The 17,921-nt window shown below is 41.1% G+C and overlaps 1 protein-coding gene across 6 annotated transcripts in view; it reads left to right on the plus strand.

Annotated features, from left to right (window-relative positions):
• Positions 1-918: 918 nt before the first annotated feature.
• The window catches only part of RALGAPA1 (Ral GTPase activating protein catalytic subunit alpha 1), a 280,919-nt gene continuing 263,916 nt past the window's right edge, over positions 919-17,921 (plus strand). For 3 of the 6 annotated variants that reach the window (XR_002725793.2, XM_023189633.3, XM_023189637.2), the window contains exon 1: positions 919-1,494. Coding sequence is in view for 5 of the 6 variants with exons in the window: in XM_023189633.3 (XP_023045401.1) it covers positions 1,389-1,494 (106 nt within the window). In the remaining variant the exon portion in view is untranslated. The remainder of the gene's footprint in view (positions 1,495-17,921) is intronic. The other 3 variants (XM_023189636.2, XM_023189635.2, XM_023189634.2) reach the window with 1 other exon arrangement.

Here is a 17,921-nt window from a genome sequence, read left to right on the forward strand (position 1 = left end):
TTTTAGACCAGTTTGGGCAACATGGCGAAACCCCGTCTCTACAAAAAACACAAAAATTAGCTGGATGTGGTGGCGGGCGCCTGTGGTCCCAGCTACACGGTAGGCTGAGGTGGGAGCATCACCTGAGCCTGGGAGGCTGAGGCTTCAGTGTGCCGAGATCGCACCACTGCACTTCAGCCTGGGCGACAGAGACCCTGTCTGGAAAGAAAAAGGAAAAAAAAAAAAAAAGGTACCAATAAAAATTTCAATTTATGTCATTCAGAATTTCAAGGATTTTTTTTCAGCTATTGCAGATTCTTCAGATGACTCCATCAATGCAATAAGAATCTTGAATTTTTCTTTGCAGAGGAAAAACTGACAACATATTCATCTTTATGTGGGGTGCAGAGAGGGAAAAGATTTTTAAAAACACAATAGAAAAAGGAAAGCAAGATTACTTTTATTTAAAAAACCTAGATAGCTCTGCTTAAGCCTTTCTGTTGTCAATTCGTTTGCAGCAAAAAACAGGGATATGATATAGCAAACAGAAAAAATATGAAAGAAATCACATACATAGTGCAGGAAATATTATTAGTAATAGATTTAGGACAGAATAAATTGCCCAACTGTAGCTTCGTTTATCTTTCTGCTACAGGATCTGGTGGCCACAACAACTTATGCATATTTTCAAAGATAAGTCATGGACATATTTAATAAAGATTACTTCTCTTTTCTTATTACTATCATTTTGCTTACAATGGAGCACGCAGTAACTACCTTCCTTGCCTTTCTTGAGATTCTCCTTTGGCTGCTTACACAGGAAACCAAGGCGGGGAGTGCCACGGGTGATCTCATGCTGGCATGACGTCAAGAACTCTTGACGACAGAAGGCGGTTGCCACGGACACCGTTCGCCACCGACGGCAGAGTCGTGAAACCCCATCACTACCACACTCGTCTCCGTTTCGGCCTCTGCAGGGTGTAAGCTGCTAAAGAAGCTTCAACCTTAAGGGGGCCTCAGGGAGAGAGTTGTGCCGCTGCCGCCGAGAGCTCCACCTCCGTGGCTCTGGGTCCGGGGCCCCGGCCTGTGGCGGCGAGCGGCGGCCGCTGGAGACGAGCGGCGGCTGCAGACGGCCCGCTTGGGTCTATCTCGTTCCGTGCAGGGCCGGGAGAGGGATCCGCCATATTGGAGCCGGGGCCGGAGGTGCCTTGGAGCCGCGGCGCGAGGCGGGTGGAGGTGGCGGCCCTGGTCTGGATCGGGGAGGAGTCGGCTCTGCCCTGGCCCGCAAGGCTGGGGAGCTAATGAGGCGCTTCGGCTAGTCTCCTCCCCGCCCACTCCCTCCACTTTCTGCCGCCGGGACCCGGCTGGGAGCCGGCTGTGGCAGTGGCAGTGGCAGTGGCAGCGGCAGGATGTTCTCCAAGAAGCCGCACGGGGACGTGAAGAAGTCCACCCAGAAGGTGCTGGACACCAAGAAGGACGCACTGACTCGCCTCAAGCACCTGCGCATCGTCATCGGTGAGGAGCGAGGGGTGGCAGCGCCGAGGCCTGGGTTGCCCGGCCTTCCCTTTCCTGGGAGCCCCTGCGGACTCTCCCTCGGGACCTGGCGCGGTGCAGGAGAGGGCAAATCGTACCCTCTGCGGAGACGCGGGAGGGTGAATAATTCGGAGAAGCGAAAACTTGGCAGTTGGCAGCACTAATTACGGTTAACACAGGAATATCTAATTTTGAGTTAATAGTCTGAATTCATTTTTTAAAATTGGTATTACTCCAAAAACTTAGGTCTTTAAGACTTTGCGGGGAGACCTGGCGTTGTGGATAATGGTGTTTATAGGATATGTTTGCCAGATGACTACTGCCAACCCCACCCAAGTAAAAAGAAAAATAAAATCCTTTCTCAGACAATATAAACCTTAATCTTTCAAGTTTCTTGGCAGATGAAGACAAGGAGGAAGCAGTCACACCTCTTTGGGAAGTGGGTGGTTCCCAAAAAGCTGTGGGAAGGAGCCCCGCCCTTTTGTTAATGCACCTTGTTCATCACTAGTCATTTAGAGGGAGAACTATTATAGGTAGTTTATCTCATCCTTTGCTTCTCGAGAATTGTATATAATTCTATTTTTATTTAATTACAAAAAATTTTTTTGTACCGTCGTCTGCCCTTAAGTTCTGTTTTGCTGGTAGACCAAACAGTGCTCTAAGTTTTGAATATAACGTTAATCGACTCTTTTGAATACTTAGTCATTTGGTAGGCTGGTAAGGGTTGTTATAATACTTATGGAACTTCTGGTCCAGTAATTGGATTTTTTAGATGAAGACGTTCGAGATGAAAAGGAAAGTTATTTTGCCTGTGTTGATACGTAGAGTTAATGGTAGAACTGGCTGAAGAAGATGCATTCATCATCCTAGTTCAGAGTTTATCTGGAGCTGTCTTCCTGATGTGTATTTGTTTTGGAAAGTGATGTTTGTTTCGTGAAAAAAGTAAGTCCCTTATTTGAGGTACATGTTTCTCTAGTCTATTGTTTACTCATACCACCAGGATAACACCAATATTACCCATTTCTATGATGCTTTACTGTTTACAGTGATTTCACGTAAATTATGATAATCCTTGCAGTCACTCTATAGGTAGGTATTATTATTCTCCATTTTTTACAAACGAAAAAGCTGAAGTTGGAAACATCAAGTAGTCAGCCAGCTACTAGGAGGCTGAGTCAGAATTGGAACCCAGATTTGTGTCTCTAGTTTGTTTTTTTTTTTACTCTTTCTACATTTATGACAGCTAATCTTTGTCACAAGTAAATTGTATTTATTCCAGTGGAATAGTAAGAAAGCAGTTAATCCAGTTTAGAGCTATAAAAAGCTCAGTTTTCAAGAAACTATAAAGCTTCTAAATATAGTGGAGATTGTGATCTTTTTGTTTTCATTCTACTTGAGAATTAAGCCATTGAAGTAAAGATTTAGCTGAGAATAGGACACAGAAAGTTAATGTGTGAATGCAGGAGAGGGACCACAGGTAATGGCAATTTGAAATTGAATACTTAATGGAGCTTGACACCTACTTGGGATAAGCTGTAGGTTAGGTAATGGCACAGCTATAAAGTTGAGTTCCAATAAAGTATTGAGATTTCCTAAATTAAGGGCTATACTTTATTTATAGAATGGCTAAGGAATTATTTATATATACTTTTTTGGCATAGAGTTTTTTTCCATCTGGGAGACATGGAAAATTAAAAGATAAATTAAGAAAGAGGTCACACATACAAGGTATTTTGTAGGATTTAGCTTGCTTGGTTTGAAAACAAAACAAGTCTTTTATTGTTGTTGTTATTTTGTTTGAAATACACTTAATGTAATTTCTAAGAAAACGAATAAGAGAAAGTAGAATGACAAAAACTAGTGTCTTCTAGAGGTCTGCCAGTTAGGTATTTGATTTTGCAGATGGAAAAGCCACTTTCAGTCTGTTTTGGAAGTAGGTACAGGTTTTAAGTAAGGTAAACACAATGAGGAAACTAGTTTGCAGAGTAATTGAACATTGCCAGTTACACAGGCTTTTGATTTTTGTTTGGTCCCATAGTTCATATGGTCCCATAGTTCATATGAGACCAAACAGAACTGCCATTCACTCAGGGTACTTATAGGAGGATTCAGTGCATCTATATGTGTGAGAACATAATCATAATTTAAACATCCGCTGCAAACTTTTCCTGGCATGTGTTCCCACTGTAGGACAATCCAAGTTAAATTTATAGAACTTGACTCTGAGGATTTAGATTTAAATCTGGTATGTTTTTTGATATTATTACATACTTGATTTGTAGAAACTAGAAGTCAGGTTTTCTTAAAACAGAAAAAAAAGCCTTGTCTGGTTTCTAAAGCTGTTGTCCTTTCTACCTACCCCCTCTCATCCATTTTACAAGTAATGGTAATGATACTATAAATTAGCACATGTAAATTGGCTAACATAATGTTTGGCATATAGTGGGTATTGACTAAATGTTAGTTTTGTTTTACTTTAAAGCTAACAGTTCTGTCCTCTTGATGTAAAAATAAAAAGATAAGTGCTTATTTAGCTAAAAATATATTATTTATTGTTAAATAATTCTGACAACTTTATTGAGGTATAATTGGCACACAGTCAATTGCACATATTTAAAGTACATAATTGAATAATTTTTACATATGTATATCTCACGATACCACCATAACAAAGATTTAAAATGTCCAATCAAGATAACAAATATAGATAGTGACAATCAGGATAATATATGTATAATCAGCCGGGTGCTGTAGCTCACGCTTGTAATCCCAGCACTTTGGGAGGCTGAGGTGGGCGGATCACGAGGTCAGGAATTCAAGACCAGCCTGGCCAACACAGTGAAACTCCGTCTCTATTAAAAATCAGGCATAGTGGCACGCACCTGTAGTCCCAGCTACTTGGGAGGCTGAGGCAGGAGAATTGCGTGAACACCAGAGGCGGAGGTTGTGGTGAGTCAAGATCACGCTACTGCACTCCAGCCTGGGCAACAGAGCGAGACTCCGTCTCAGAAAAAGAAAAAAAATATGTGTGTGTATATATATATATGTAAGTATGTATAACCTCCCAAAGTTTTCTCATGCCCCTTTTTAATCTCTTTCTGCCATCCCAGTTGCACTCTCCCACCTTTCCTGAGCAACCACTGATCTGCTGTCACCCTAGATTAGTTTGCATTATCTAGGGTTTTATATAAATGGGATTATACAGTATATAAATGGAATTATGCTGTACGGTCATTTTATGTTTGATTTCTTTTTTTTTTTTTTTTGAGATGGAGTCTCACTCTGTCGCCCAGGCGCGATCTTGGCTCACTGCAACCACTGCCTCAGCCTCTTGAGTAGCTGGGATTACAGGCTCCGTGCCACCATGCCAGGCTAATTTTTTTTTTTTTTTTTTTTTTTTGTGTGTGTGTTTTAGTAGAGACGGGGTTTCACTGTGTTGCCCAGGCTGGTTTTGAACTCCTGAGCTCAGGCAATCCACCCGCCTCAGCCTCCCAAAGTGCTGGGATTACAGGCATGAGCCACCGTGCCCGGCCTTTTTTTTTTTGTTTGTAGTAGAGATGGGGTTTCACCATGTTGGTCAGGCTGGTCTTGAACTCCTGACCTCATGATCCGCCTGCCTCAGCCTCCCAAAGTGCTGGGATTACAGGCGTGAGCCACTGCACCTGGCCTTGATTTCTTTTTCTCAGCCTCATTATTTTGAAATTAATCTACATCCTGGTATGTTAATAGTTGATTGCTTTTTTTTCTTGTGACAGGGTCTTCTGTCACTGGCTGGAGTGCCGTGTTGTGAACACGGCTCATTTCAGCCTTGACCTCTCAGGGTCCAGCGATCCTCCTGCCTCTACCTCCCTAGCAGCTAGGACCAGGGACATGCACCACCATGTGTGGCCAATTAAAAACATTTTATTTTTGTAGAGATGGGGTCTCATCATGTTGCCCAGGCTGGTTGCAAGCTCCTGGACTCAAGCAATCCTCCCATCTCAGCCTCCCAGAGTGTTTTGGGATTACAGGTGTGAGCCACTGTACCTGACTGTTTATCTCTTTTTATTTCTGAATAGTTACTCACAATTTTTTTTTTTTTTTTGAGATGGAGTCTCGCTCTGTCACCCAGGCTAGAGTGCCGTGGCATGATCTCGGCTTACTGCAAGCCCCTCCTCCCAGGTTCAAGCAAGTCTCCTGCCTCAGCCTCCTGAGTAGCTGGGATTACAGGTGTGCACCACCAGGCCCAGCTAATGTTTGTATTTTTAGTAGAGACGGGGGTTTCACCATGTTGACCAGGCTGGTCTCGAACTCCTGACCTGGTGATCCTCACCCCTCACCCTCCCAAAGTGCTGGGATTGTAGGTGTGAACCATCGCGCCCACCATTATTCACAGTTTTTAAATCCATTCACCTGTTGATGGAAATATGGGTTGTTCTTGGCTGTTACAAATAAAGCTGCTGTGAAAGACCTATGCTTTATTTCTCTTGGATAAATACCTAGGATTGAAATGTCCAGATCATATGGCAGTTGTGCATTTAGCTTTGTAAGAGATTGTCAAATTGTTTTTCACCATTTTACATACTCACCAGCAGTGATGAGAGTTCTAGTTCCTACAAGTATGCACCACCAGCACCAATCAGTATGGCCAGTCTTAATTTCAGCCACTCAGCCACTCTTAAGTGTGTACTGGTTATAATTAGTAGTTCCTTGATACCAAATCTCTTTTTTTTTTTTTTTTTTTTTTTGAGATGGAGTCTTGCCCTGTCTCCCAAGCTGGAGTGCAGTGTGCAATGGTGGTGAGATCTCAGCTCACCTCACCCTCCACCTCCTGGGTTCAAGCAATTCTCCTGCCTCAGCCTCCAAGTAGCTGGGATTACAGGTGGGTACCACACCTGGCTAATTTTTGTACTTTTAGTAGAGATGGGGTTTTGCCATGTTGGCCAGGCTGGTCTTGAAATCCTGAACTCAGGTGATCGGCCCACCTTGGCCTCCCAAAATGTTGGGATTACAGGCGGGCGTGAGCCACCGTGCCAGGCCTCAGATATCTTTTTATTGTGCTTGTTTGCCATTGTATAACTTCTTTGATGAGTTTGTGTTTAAATCTTTTACGTGTTTTTTAATTAAGTTTTTTGCTTTCTTAATTCAGTTTTGAAAGTTCTTTAGGCCAGGTGCAGTGGCTCATGCCTGTAATCTCTGCACTTTGGAAGGCCGAGGCAGGTGGCTCACTTGAGGTCAGGAGTTCGAGACCAGCCCAGCCAACATGGTGAAACCCCGTCTCTACTAAAAATAACCAGGTGTGGTAGCACACGCCTGTAATCCAGCTATTCAGGAGGCTGAGACGGCAGAATTGCTTGAACTTGGGAGGTGGAAGTTTGCAGTGAGCCAAGATTGTGCAGCTGCACCCCAGCCTGGGTGACAGAGTGAGACTGTCTCAAAAAAGGAAAAAGAAAGTTCTTTATATTCTGGATACAGATACTGTATCAGACACATGATTTGCAAAGATTTTTTTTCCCAGTCTTTGGACTGTCTCTTCATTCTCTTAAAGTTTTCTTTGAAGAAGTTTCTTTGAAGAAGCAGAAATGCTTAATTTTTATTGTCTATATATCAACTTTTTCTTTATGGTTTTTGCTTTTTGATTTTGTATCTAAAATCTTTGCCCAACCTATGCTCACAAAGATTTTCATCTTGCTTTTTTCTAGAAGTTTTACAATTTTAGGATCTGTTTTGCTCTGTGATTCATCTTGAGTTTTAACCTATAGTATGAGGTGGCTTGAAGTTTATGTTTTTGCATTTGGATATCCAGTTGTTCCAGCTCTGTTTGTTGAAAAAGACTATCTTTACTGAATTGCCTTTGTACTTTTGCCAAAACTTAGTTTTCCAGAAACATGTGTGGGCCTATTTCTGGACTCTATTTTGTTCCAGTGATCTGTTTATCTTCGTTGGTGCCAGTACCACAGTGTATTACTGTAACTTTATAATAAATCTTGAAATCAAGTAGTGTTGTCCCTCCCACTTTGTTCTTCCTTTTCAAAGTTTCTTTTTTTCCCAGATGCCAGGTCCTTGACATTTCCATATGAACTTTAAAATTTGTTGAGCTTGGTGTGGTGGCTCACACCTGTAATCCCAGCACTTTGGGAGGCTGAGGTGGGCAGATTGCTTGAGCCTAGGAGTTTGAGACCAGCTTGAGCTTGGACAACATGCTGAAACCCCTTCTCTCCAAAAAGGAAAAAGAAAAAGAATAAAAGCTGAGCTTGGTAGTGTGTGCCTGGGATCCCAGCCACCTGGGAGGCTGAGGTGAGAGGATCACGTGTGCCTGGAAGGTCGAGACTGCAATGAGCCGTGATGGTACCACTGCACTCCAGCCTGGGTGACACAGCGACTGACACTGTGTCTTTTTTTTTTTAAAAAAAAAGAAGGTCAATTTCTTAAAAACCCACCACTACCACCACCACCAAAAAACCTATTGGGATTTTGATTGGAATTATGTTGAATCTATAGATCAGTTTGGGAAAATTGACAATATTGAAATTGACAATATTGAATACACTGATTCATGAACAAGGCGTTTCTTCACCTACTTAGGACTTCTTTAATTTCTCTCAGCAGTGTTTTGTAGTTCAGTGTGCAGGTCTTACACATCTTTTGTCAGACTTATCCCTAAATATTTTCTACTTTGATCTTTTATAAATGTTACCTTTATATCTATTTCTGATTGGATCTCATATTGGGAAATACCGTTGATTTGTGTATATTGAGCTTATGTCCTACAAACCTGCTGAACTGACTTAGTTCTGTTATTTATTTAGTTTTTTGAGACAGAGTCTCACTCTGTCGCCCAGGCTGGAGTGCAGTGGCATGATCTTGGCTCACTGCAACCTCCGCCTCCCAGGTTCAAGCAATTCTCCTGCCTCAGCCTACTGAGTGGTTGGGATTACAGGCACACACCACCAAGTCTGGCTGATTTTTGTATTTGTAGTAGAGACAGGGTTTCATGTTGGTAAGGCTGGTCTTGAACTCCTGACCTCGTGATCCACCCGCCTCGGCCTCCCAAAGTCCTGGGGTTACAGGTGTGAGCTACAGTGCCCAGCAAGTTCTGTTAGTTTTTTGTAGATTCTTTTGGATATTTTTCATAGAGAATCAGTCTACAAATATAGTTTTACTTCTTCCTTTCCAATCTGGATGCCTTTTATTTCTTTTTCTTGCCTTACTGAAGTGACTAGAACCTCCAGTATGACATAGACTAGAAGTAATGAGAGTGGGCAGTCTCATCTTGTTCTTGATCTTAGGGGTAAAGCAATCAATTGATTTTTTTCACTGTATAGTATGATACTAACTGTAGGTTTTTTGTAGATGCCCTTTATCAGGTTTAGGGAGTTTCATTCTATTCCTGGTTGGCTGAGGGTTTCCCAGGAATAGAATTTCCAGGAATCCAACATCAGGAATGGATGTTGGATTTATTGAATGCTTTTTCTGTTTCTGTTGATATAAACAGAAGATTTCATCTAAGTTGTTAAATGTATAGGTATAAATTATTCATTATACTCTCTTATTATCCTTTTAATATTATAGGATTCATGTCCGAGCGTGGTGGCTCATGCCTGTAATCCCAGCACTTGGGAGGGCAAGGCCGGTGGATCACTTGAGGTCAGGAGTTGGAGACCAGCCTGACCAACATGCTGAAATACTGTCTGAACTAAAAATACAAAAGTAGCCAGACCTTGTGGCTCATGCTTGTAGTCCCAGCTACTAGGGAGGCTGAGGCAGGAGAATCACTTGAACCCAGGAGGCAGAGGTTGCAGTGAGCTGAGATTATGCTACTGTACTCCAGCCTGGGCAGCAGAGCGGGACTCTCAAATGTGTGTGTGTATGTGTATATATAGTAGGACCCATGGTAATGTTATCTTTCTCATTTCTTGTCTGATAATTTGTCTTTCTTTTCCTGATCAGCCTGACTAGAGTCTTACCACTTTTATTGATCTTCTAAAGAACCATCTTTTGGTTTTATTGATTTTTCTGTGTGTGTGTGTGTGTGTGTGTGTGTGTTTAGATTCCTTGATATCTGCTTTGGTTTTTGCTATTTTCTTTTTTATTTTTGGAGGCGGGAGGTAGGAGACAGAGTTTCGCTCTTGTCACCCAGGCTGGAGTGCAGTGGCGCAATCTTGCCTCACTGCAACCTCTGCCTCCCGAGTTCAAGCGATTCTCCTGCCTCAGCCTTCCGAGTAGCTGGGACTACAAGCGTGCACCACCCCGCCTGGCTCATTTTTGTATTTTTAGTAGAGTCGAGGTTTTACCATGCTGGCCAGGCTGGTCTCAAACTCCTGACCTCAAGTGATCCACATGTTCGGCCTCCCAAAATGCTGGGATTACAGGCGTGAGTTACCATGCCCAGCAGTCTTTGTTATTTTCTTTCTTCTGCTTAGTTTAGTTTAATTTGCTCTTTTTGTAGTTTCACAAATGGTAAACTGTGGTTATTGATTTGAAACCGTTCTTCTTTCTACTATAGGCATTTAGTGATAAAAATTTTCCCCTAACTAGCATCTCACAACTTAGGATATTTTGTATTTTCATTTTATTTCCAAAATACTTTGTAACTTTCCTTTTGAGTTTTTTAATCCATGGGTTATTTACAAGTCTGTTCTTTAACTTCAAATATTTGTGGATTATTCAGGTACCTTTTGGTTATTGATTTCAAATTCAATTCCATTGTAGTTAGAAAACATTATTTTTTATGACCTGAATTATTTAAAAGTTAATGAAATTTGTTTGATAGTCCAGAGATGTTTTAACTTGATAAATTTCCTTTATGCGCTTGAAAGGAATGTATATTCTGCTCTTGGTGGGTTAAGTGTTTGAAAAATGTCAATTAGGACGAGTTGCTTGTTAGTGTTGTTCAAGTCTTCTCTGTCCTTAATGAATTTCTCTCTGGTTGTTTTCATCAAGTATTGAGAGAAGAGTGTTGAAGTTTCTGACTGTAATTGTGGGTTTTGTCTATTTTCTTTTGAACTTCTATCAGTATTTGCTTCATATATTTTGAAGCTCTGTCATTGGCTGTCTAAACCTTTAGGATGATTTCTTTTTGATGAATTGACTCCTTTATCATTTTGAAATGATACCTTTCTCCCTGGTAATAATCTTTGCTTTGGAATCTACTTTGATATTAATATAGCCATTGCCACTTTCATTTGATTAGTGTTAGCAGGATATATATATTCCCATCTTTTAAATCTACTTGTGTTTTTATATTTGAAGTGGGTTTATATTGTTGGCAGCATATGGTTGGGTCTTTTTTATCTAACCTAATTATGCCTTTTAATCGATATGTTTGGATAGTTACATTTAACATGATTGTTGATATGGTTAGGTTTGAGTTTGTCATCTTTCTATTGGTTTTCTGTTTGACCTGTCTGTTCCTTAGTTCCCTTTTTTCTCTGAACTTCTTTTGAATTAGTTGAGCAAATTTTATGATTCTTTTCCCTCGATTTATTATTTCAGTGATTGCTTTATGATTTGTAGTGTACATCTATTTTTGTTTTGTTTTGTTTTTCGAGACTGAGTCTCACTCTGTCACCCAGGCTGGAGTGCAGTGGTATAATCTTGGCTCACTGCAACCTCCGCCTCCCAGGTTCGAGTGATTCACCTGCCTCAGCTTCCCAAGTAACTGGGATTACAGGCACGCATCACCATGCCCGGCTTATTTTTGTATTTTTAGTAGAAACGGGGTTTCCCCATGTTGGCCAGGCTGGTCTCGAACTTCTGACCTCAGGTGATCTGCCCTCCTCAGCCTCCTGAAGTGCTAGGATTACATGTGAGCCACCATGCTCAGCTTATGGTATACATCTTTAACTTGCCAGAGTATACACCTTTAAGTGATATTAATACCACTTCCCATGTAGTATAAGAACCTTATAATAATCTAATTCCATTTCTCCACCCAACCTTTATGCTTTTGTTGTCATATATTTTACTTATCCTGTTATCAGCCATACACTATATTATTTTGTTTAAACAAGCAGTGATCTTTTAAAGATTTTTAAATAATAAAAAGTCTCATATTTACCATTGTAGTACCATTTCCAGTGCTCTTCATTTCTTTGCATACTTTTTTTTTTTTTTTTTTGAGACAGAGCCTTGCTCTGTCGCCCAGTCTGGAGTGCAGTGGTGCAGTCTTGGCTCACTACTACCTCCACCTCCTGAGTTCAAGCGATTCTTGTGCCTCAGCCTGCAAAATAGCTGGGATTACAGGCGTGTAGCACTACACCTGGCTAATTTCTTTTTTTTTTTTTGTATTTTTAGTAGAGATGAGGTTTGCTGTGTTGGCGAGACTGGTTTCGAACTCGTGGCCCCAAGTGATCGCCTGCCTGGGCCTCCCAAAGTGCTGGGATTACAGGCATGAGCCACCATGCCCAGCCGATATTTCTATTCAGTATAATTTTGTTTCTGTGTGAAGGACTGCCTTTAACATTTTTTTCTGTGATGATGATCTGCTGGTAATAGATTCTTAAAAAAGATTTTTTTTGGATACATAATTTGTACGTATTTATGGGATACATGTGACATTTTGATACATGCATACAATATATCGTGCTCAAATCCAGGTATTTAGGATATTCATCACCTTGAACATTTATTATTTTTTTGTGCTGGGAACATTTCAAGTCTTCTCTTACAGGCTGGGCATGGTAGATAATGCCTGGAATTCCAGCACTTTGGGAGATCAAGGCAGGAGAATTGCTTGAGCCCAGGAGTTTGAGACCAGCCTGGGCAACAATGCAAGATCCTGTCTCTACAGAAAATTTAAAAAATTAGCCAGGTATTGTGACATGCACCTGTGGTCCCAGTGTTTCAGGAAGCTGAGTTGATGGGATTGCTTGAGTCCAGGAGATTGAGGCTGCCTACTGTCAGCCATGTTCATGTCCCTTCACACTAGCCTGGGCGACAGTCCAAGACCCTGTTTCAGGGGGGGAAAAGAAAAGCCGAGTGTGTTGGCTCACACCTGTAATCCCAGCACTTTGGGAGGCTGAGGCTGGTGGATTGCCTGAGCCCAGGAGTTCAAGACCATCCTGGGCAACAAGGCAAAACCCTACCTCTACAAAAAGTACAAAAATTACACAGATGTGGTGGCAGCCACCTGTGATCCCATCTACTTGAGAGGCTGAGGTAGGAGGATTGCTTGAGCCCAGGAGGTCGAGGCTGCAGTGAGCCGTGATCATGTCAGTGCACTCTAGCCTGGATGACAGAGCAAGACCCTGTCTCCAAGAAAAAAAGTCTCTTCTAGCTTTTTTTTTTTTTTTGAGACGTAATTTCGCTCTTGTTGCCCAGGCTAGAGTGCAATGGCACGATCTCGGCTCACTGCAACCTCTGCATCCTGGGTTCAAGCAGTTCTCCTGCCTTAGCCTCCCAAAGTAGCTGGGATTACAGGCATGTGCCATCACACCCAGCTACTTTTGTATTTTTAGGAGACACAGGATTTCTCCATGTTGGTAAGCTGGTCTCGAACTCCCAACCTCAGGTGATCTTGCCCTCCTTAGCCTCCCAAAGTGCTGGGATTACAGGCGTGAGCCACCGCGCCCGGCCTCTTCTAGCTATTTTGAGATATACAATATATTGTTAACTATAGTCACCCTACCATGTTATCAAATGACAGAATTTATTCCTTCTAACTAACTGTGTGTTTATATGCTTTAGCCAACCTTTCTTTATTCCCCCTTCTCTGTATGTGATGGATTCTTTATGCTTTTGTTTGTCTGAAAAAGTCTTTACTTTGGCATTTTTTTTTTTTTTTTTTTTTTTGAGATGGAGTCTCGCTCTTTCACCGGGCTGGGGTGAGTAGCATGATCTCAGCCCACTGCAACCTCTGCCTCCTGGGTTCAAGTGATTCTCCTACTTCAGCCTCCTGAGTAGCTGGGACTACAGGCACACACCACCACACACAGCTATTTTTTGTATTTTTAGTGGAGATGGGGTTTCACCATTTTGGCCAGGATGATTTTGGTCTCTTGGCCTTGTGATCCTCCCGCCTTGGCCTCCCAAAATGCTGGGTTTACAGGTGTGAGCCACTGCGCCCGGCCTTGGCTTCTTTTTTAAAGATACTTTTGGGAGGCCGAGGTGGGTGGATCACGAGGTCAGGAGATCGAGACCATCCTGGCTAACACAGTGAAACCCCATCTCTACTAAAGATACACAAAATTAGCTGAGTGTGGTGGCAGGTGCCTGTAGTCCTAGCTACTCGGGGGGCTTAGGCAGGAGAATTGCTTGAACCCGGGAGGCAGAGGTTGCAGTGAGCCAAGATCCGAGATCACGCCACTGCACTCCAGCCTAGGCGACAGAGCGAGACTCCATCTCAAAAAAAAAGATACTTTTGTTCTCTTTAGAATTCTAGGTTGATGGCTTTTTTTCCCTTTGTTCTTTAAAGATTTTACTCCACTGTCTTCTCGTTTGTATTGTTTCTGATAAGAAGTCTGCTATTATCTGCATCTTAACTTTTTATGGAAGATGTCATTTTCTTTTCTGGGTGCTTTGAAAACCTTTTCATCACTGATATTGAGGAATTTGATTATCATGTACCTTGGTTAGTTTTTTTCATATTTCTTTGGCTTAAGGTTCATTGAGCTTCTTGGATTTGTGGGTTTATAGTTTTCATCAAACTTGGAAAAATTTTGGTCATTATTTTTCACTTCTTTCTCCCCCTTTACGTTTAAAACTCCATTTACTACCGTATTAGGGAATATTAATATTAGATTATTAAGAAGTATTATTGGTATATTGGAAAGTCTCATAGTTTACTGATTTTTTTTTCATGTTTTGGATTTTTTTCCTCTGTGTGTTTCATCTTGGATAGTTTCTATTGCTATGTCTTCAAGTTCACTAATCTTTTCTTCTGCCATTCTGTCTAGTTGATTTTTTATCTCAGAAATTGTAGTTTTTATCTAGTTCATCTTGGGTCTTGTTTTATATCATCTATGTGTCTTCTTAACTTTTTGAACATATTAAATACAGTTAAAATAATATACTTCTCTACTAATTGTGACATCTCTTTCAATTCTAGAATTTCAGTTTATTATCCTCCTTCCTTATCCTGGTTTGTTTTCCTGATTCTTTGTGTACCTGGTAACTTTTGGCTATCTGATATTCTGAATTTTACTTTCTTATATTTTGGACCCACCGAGCAAATCATAAAAGCAATATATTTTGGGTATTTTTCTATTTCTATAAATTCTTTTTTTGTTTCGTTTTGTTTTTGGAGACAGAGTCTCAGTCTGTCACGACCTCCTGGGCTCAAACAATCCTCCTACCTCAGTCTCCCGAGTAGCTGGGGACTACAGGTGCGTGCCACCACACCCAGCTAATTTTTTTTTTTTTTTTTGGTAGAGAAATGGGGTTTTGCCATGTTACCCAGGCTGGCCTCAAGCTCCTGGGCTCAAGTGATCTGCCCACCTCGGCCTCCCAAAGTGCTGGGATTACAGGTGTGAGCCACCGTGTGTGGCCACCTATAAATTCTTGAGCTTTTTTCCGGGATACAGTTAAGTTATTTGAAAACAGTTTTATTATTTTGGGTCTTGCTTTTATGATTTGTTGGGTGGGTCCATTTCGGGTTAATTATTGTCTAGTATAAGGCAATACCTTCCAGAGTATTTGACCCAATGCCCCACTAATTATGAGATTTTATTTTTATAGTCCAGCTTTTGGGAACAAGCACTGTTCCTAGTCCTGTGTGAGCACCTGGTACTGCTCCCTCCAGTACTTTAGCATGGTTCTTCTGTCTTGAGTAGTTTCCTCATAAGTGTACTATCATCATACTTAAAGGGGACTCTGTAGTCTCCTGGATTCTCTCTGTGTATAGCTGTCTCCTCCTTGGTGCTGTGTTCTGTGAACTCTGATTGCCTTGGTCTTCCTGGGTTCTCGGCTTCACTTTCTTAATTCATGGAATTTGCTGTGTCCACCTGGGTTTGCTTTCCTCTCGCCTTGACTTAGAAGCTGTCCTAGGCCGGGCGCGGTGGCTCAAGCCTGTAATCCCAGCACTTTGGGAGGCGGAGACGGGCGGATCACGAGGTCAGGAGATCGAGACCATCCTGGCTAACACGGTGAAACCCCGTCTCTACTAAAAAATACAAAAAAAAAAAAAACTAGCCGGGCGAGGTGGCGGGCGCCTGTAGTCCCAGCTACTCGGGGAGGCTGAGGCAGGAGAATGGCGTGAACCCGGGAGGCGGAGCTTGCAGTGAGCTGAGATCCGGCCACAGTACTCCATCCCGGTCGACAGAGTGAGACTCTGCCTCAAAAAAAAAAAAAAAAAAAAAAAGAAGCTGTCCTAAGGCAGTAAGCTGGAGTGGTCACAGGGCATACCTTGTTTGTTTGCTGTCTTTCAGGAATCACTTTCCTCACCTGATGTCTATACATGCTGAAACAATTAAAATAACACACACGTCAAAAGCAACAGTTTTCAAGACACTGAACATCAGTTGCTGATAATAAGAGGTTCTCTTAAATAAAGGAGACTGAACATTGGCTTTATAGCAAACAACTTGGTCCGCATTTTTTACTTTTTTATATTTAGAGAAGGAATTTGTTGTCATAAATTGATTAGTGAAAAATGTTTGTCTTTCTCTAAGCTTGAATGTATTTATGGGTTCACAAAGAAATATCTTTTTGAGTAAAATATCTTTACTCAGAAAGTATTCAGTAGGTATAAATGGTAATACATAAATACAAATTGTATATGTTTATTAAATAAATGACTTAAAAATAGTATGGATTGGCTGGGTGTGGTGGCTCATGCCTGTAATCCCAGCACTTTGGGAGGCTGAGGTGGGCAGATCACGAGGTCGGGAGATCGAGACCATCCTGGCTAATATGGTGAAACCCCTTCTCTACTAAAAATACAAAAAAATTAGCCGGGCATGGTGGCAGGCACCTGTAGTCCCAGCTACTCGGGAGGCTGAGGCAGGAGAATCCGGGAGGCGGAGCTTGCAGTGAGCCCACATGGCACCACTGCACTCCAGCCTAGGCAATAGAGTGAGACTCTGTCTCAAAACAAACAAAAAAAATAGTATGGATTATCAGATTTGGCTGAAAATCTAAGAATGTGTGAACTGTAACCTGCCTATAAAAATAAGCCAACTAACTATATGTGTGTGTGTGCATATATTCAGATATATATACAATAAATTTATATAGAGATGGGGATTTCCCTGTGTTGCTCTGGCTGGTCTTGAACTCCTGAGCTCAAGTTATCTGACCGCCTCGACCTCCCAAAGTGCTGGGATTATAGGCGTGAGGCACTGTGCCCAGCCGAACTTGATTATTTTTAAAGAGTTTGATGTACAGTGTTAGTAAGTAATCCTGTATGCATGACATTAGATGCTTTAACATTCTTTAATTTGTATATAATGTAATATATGTTCTTTAATTTGAATCTGTCTTATTTGAAAAATGAATTTGAATCCTCATTGAACTACTTTATGTATTTATGAAGAATTGATTTACTTTGCAGATTATTGACATAAACAGTGTTACTGATTGACCTTAATAGAACAAGCTTTTTCAAATATTGTAAATTGTCTTTGTATTAACATTTTGTTTATTAAGGACTTTATTGCATCTGAAGGATTTTACGTGGCTTATAGGATTGAATAAAATGTGGAATAGAACTATTAATGATAAAACAAGCAACAACTGAATAGCCATCACTTAAAGGAAACATCAGTTTTCAGAGATGAGCTGATTACAGCAATAAGGCATTGAATTTGGTTCTTAGATTTCCTGATACCTAAGGTGGAAAGAGAAATGTGTTGGGTTATAAGCTTTCAGTATCTTAGAAAAGAAAGCATCCATTTGTTGTTATTGTTTTTGGTTAAAATATATTTTTAATTCTAAATGTATTCACTCTGTGTGTGTGTGTGTGTGTGTGTGTGTGAGAGAGAGAGAGAGAGAGAGAGATCTAATGTCTCTTCTCACTGAAGGGTACACATCATAGAACTAGACCTTGGCGAAAATATCAGAATAGGTGATTAATACGTCTGCTTTAATAAATGGCATCATCATCCTCTCGTCATAGGTTACTAAGATAAGAAACTTTCATCTTTAACAATGTGGTAGAAAAAGATAAATAATTTATCTCCAGCTGGAGTTTGAAATGTCTGTGGGGCAACTTCACATCTCCCCAGCCCACTCCTGTTCTTTTCTGGCTTTATAATAATATTTGAATCTGTTCCTTTTTTCTCTGTTCTTACCATCATTTCTTTAGTTTAAATTTTTATTGTTTCTTGCTTGAACTTTTGCAGCAACTTACTAGTTGATCTCCCTATGCAGGTCTTTTTTTTTTTTTTTTTTCTTCTTGAATCTCTTACATGGTCCTGTCACAATCTGTCTCTTTTCTTTTCTTTTGTTTTCTTTCTTTCTTTCTTTTTTTTTTTTTTTTTTTTTTTTTTTTT

The sequence above is a fragment of the Piliocolobus tephrosceles genome, chromosome 6, assembly GCF_002776525.5.
Source record: "Piliocolobus tephrosceles isolate RC106 chromosome 6, ASM277652v3, whole genome shotgun sequence".
In the NCBI taxonomy this organism is placed as follows: Eukaryota; Metazoa; Chordata; class Mammalia; order Primates; family Cercopithecidae; genus Piliocolobus; species Piliocolobus tephrosceles.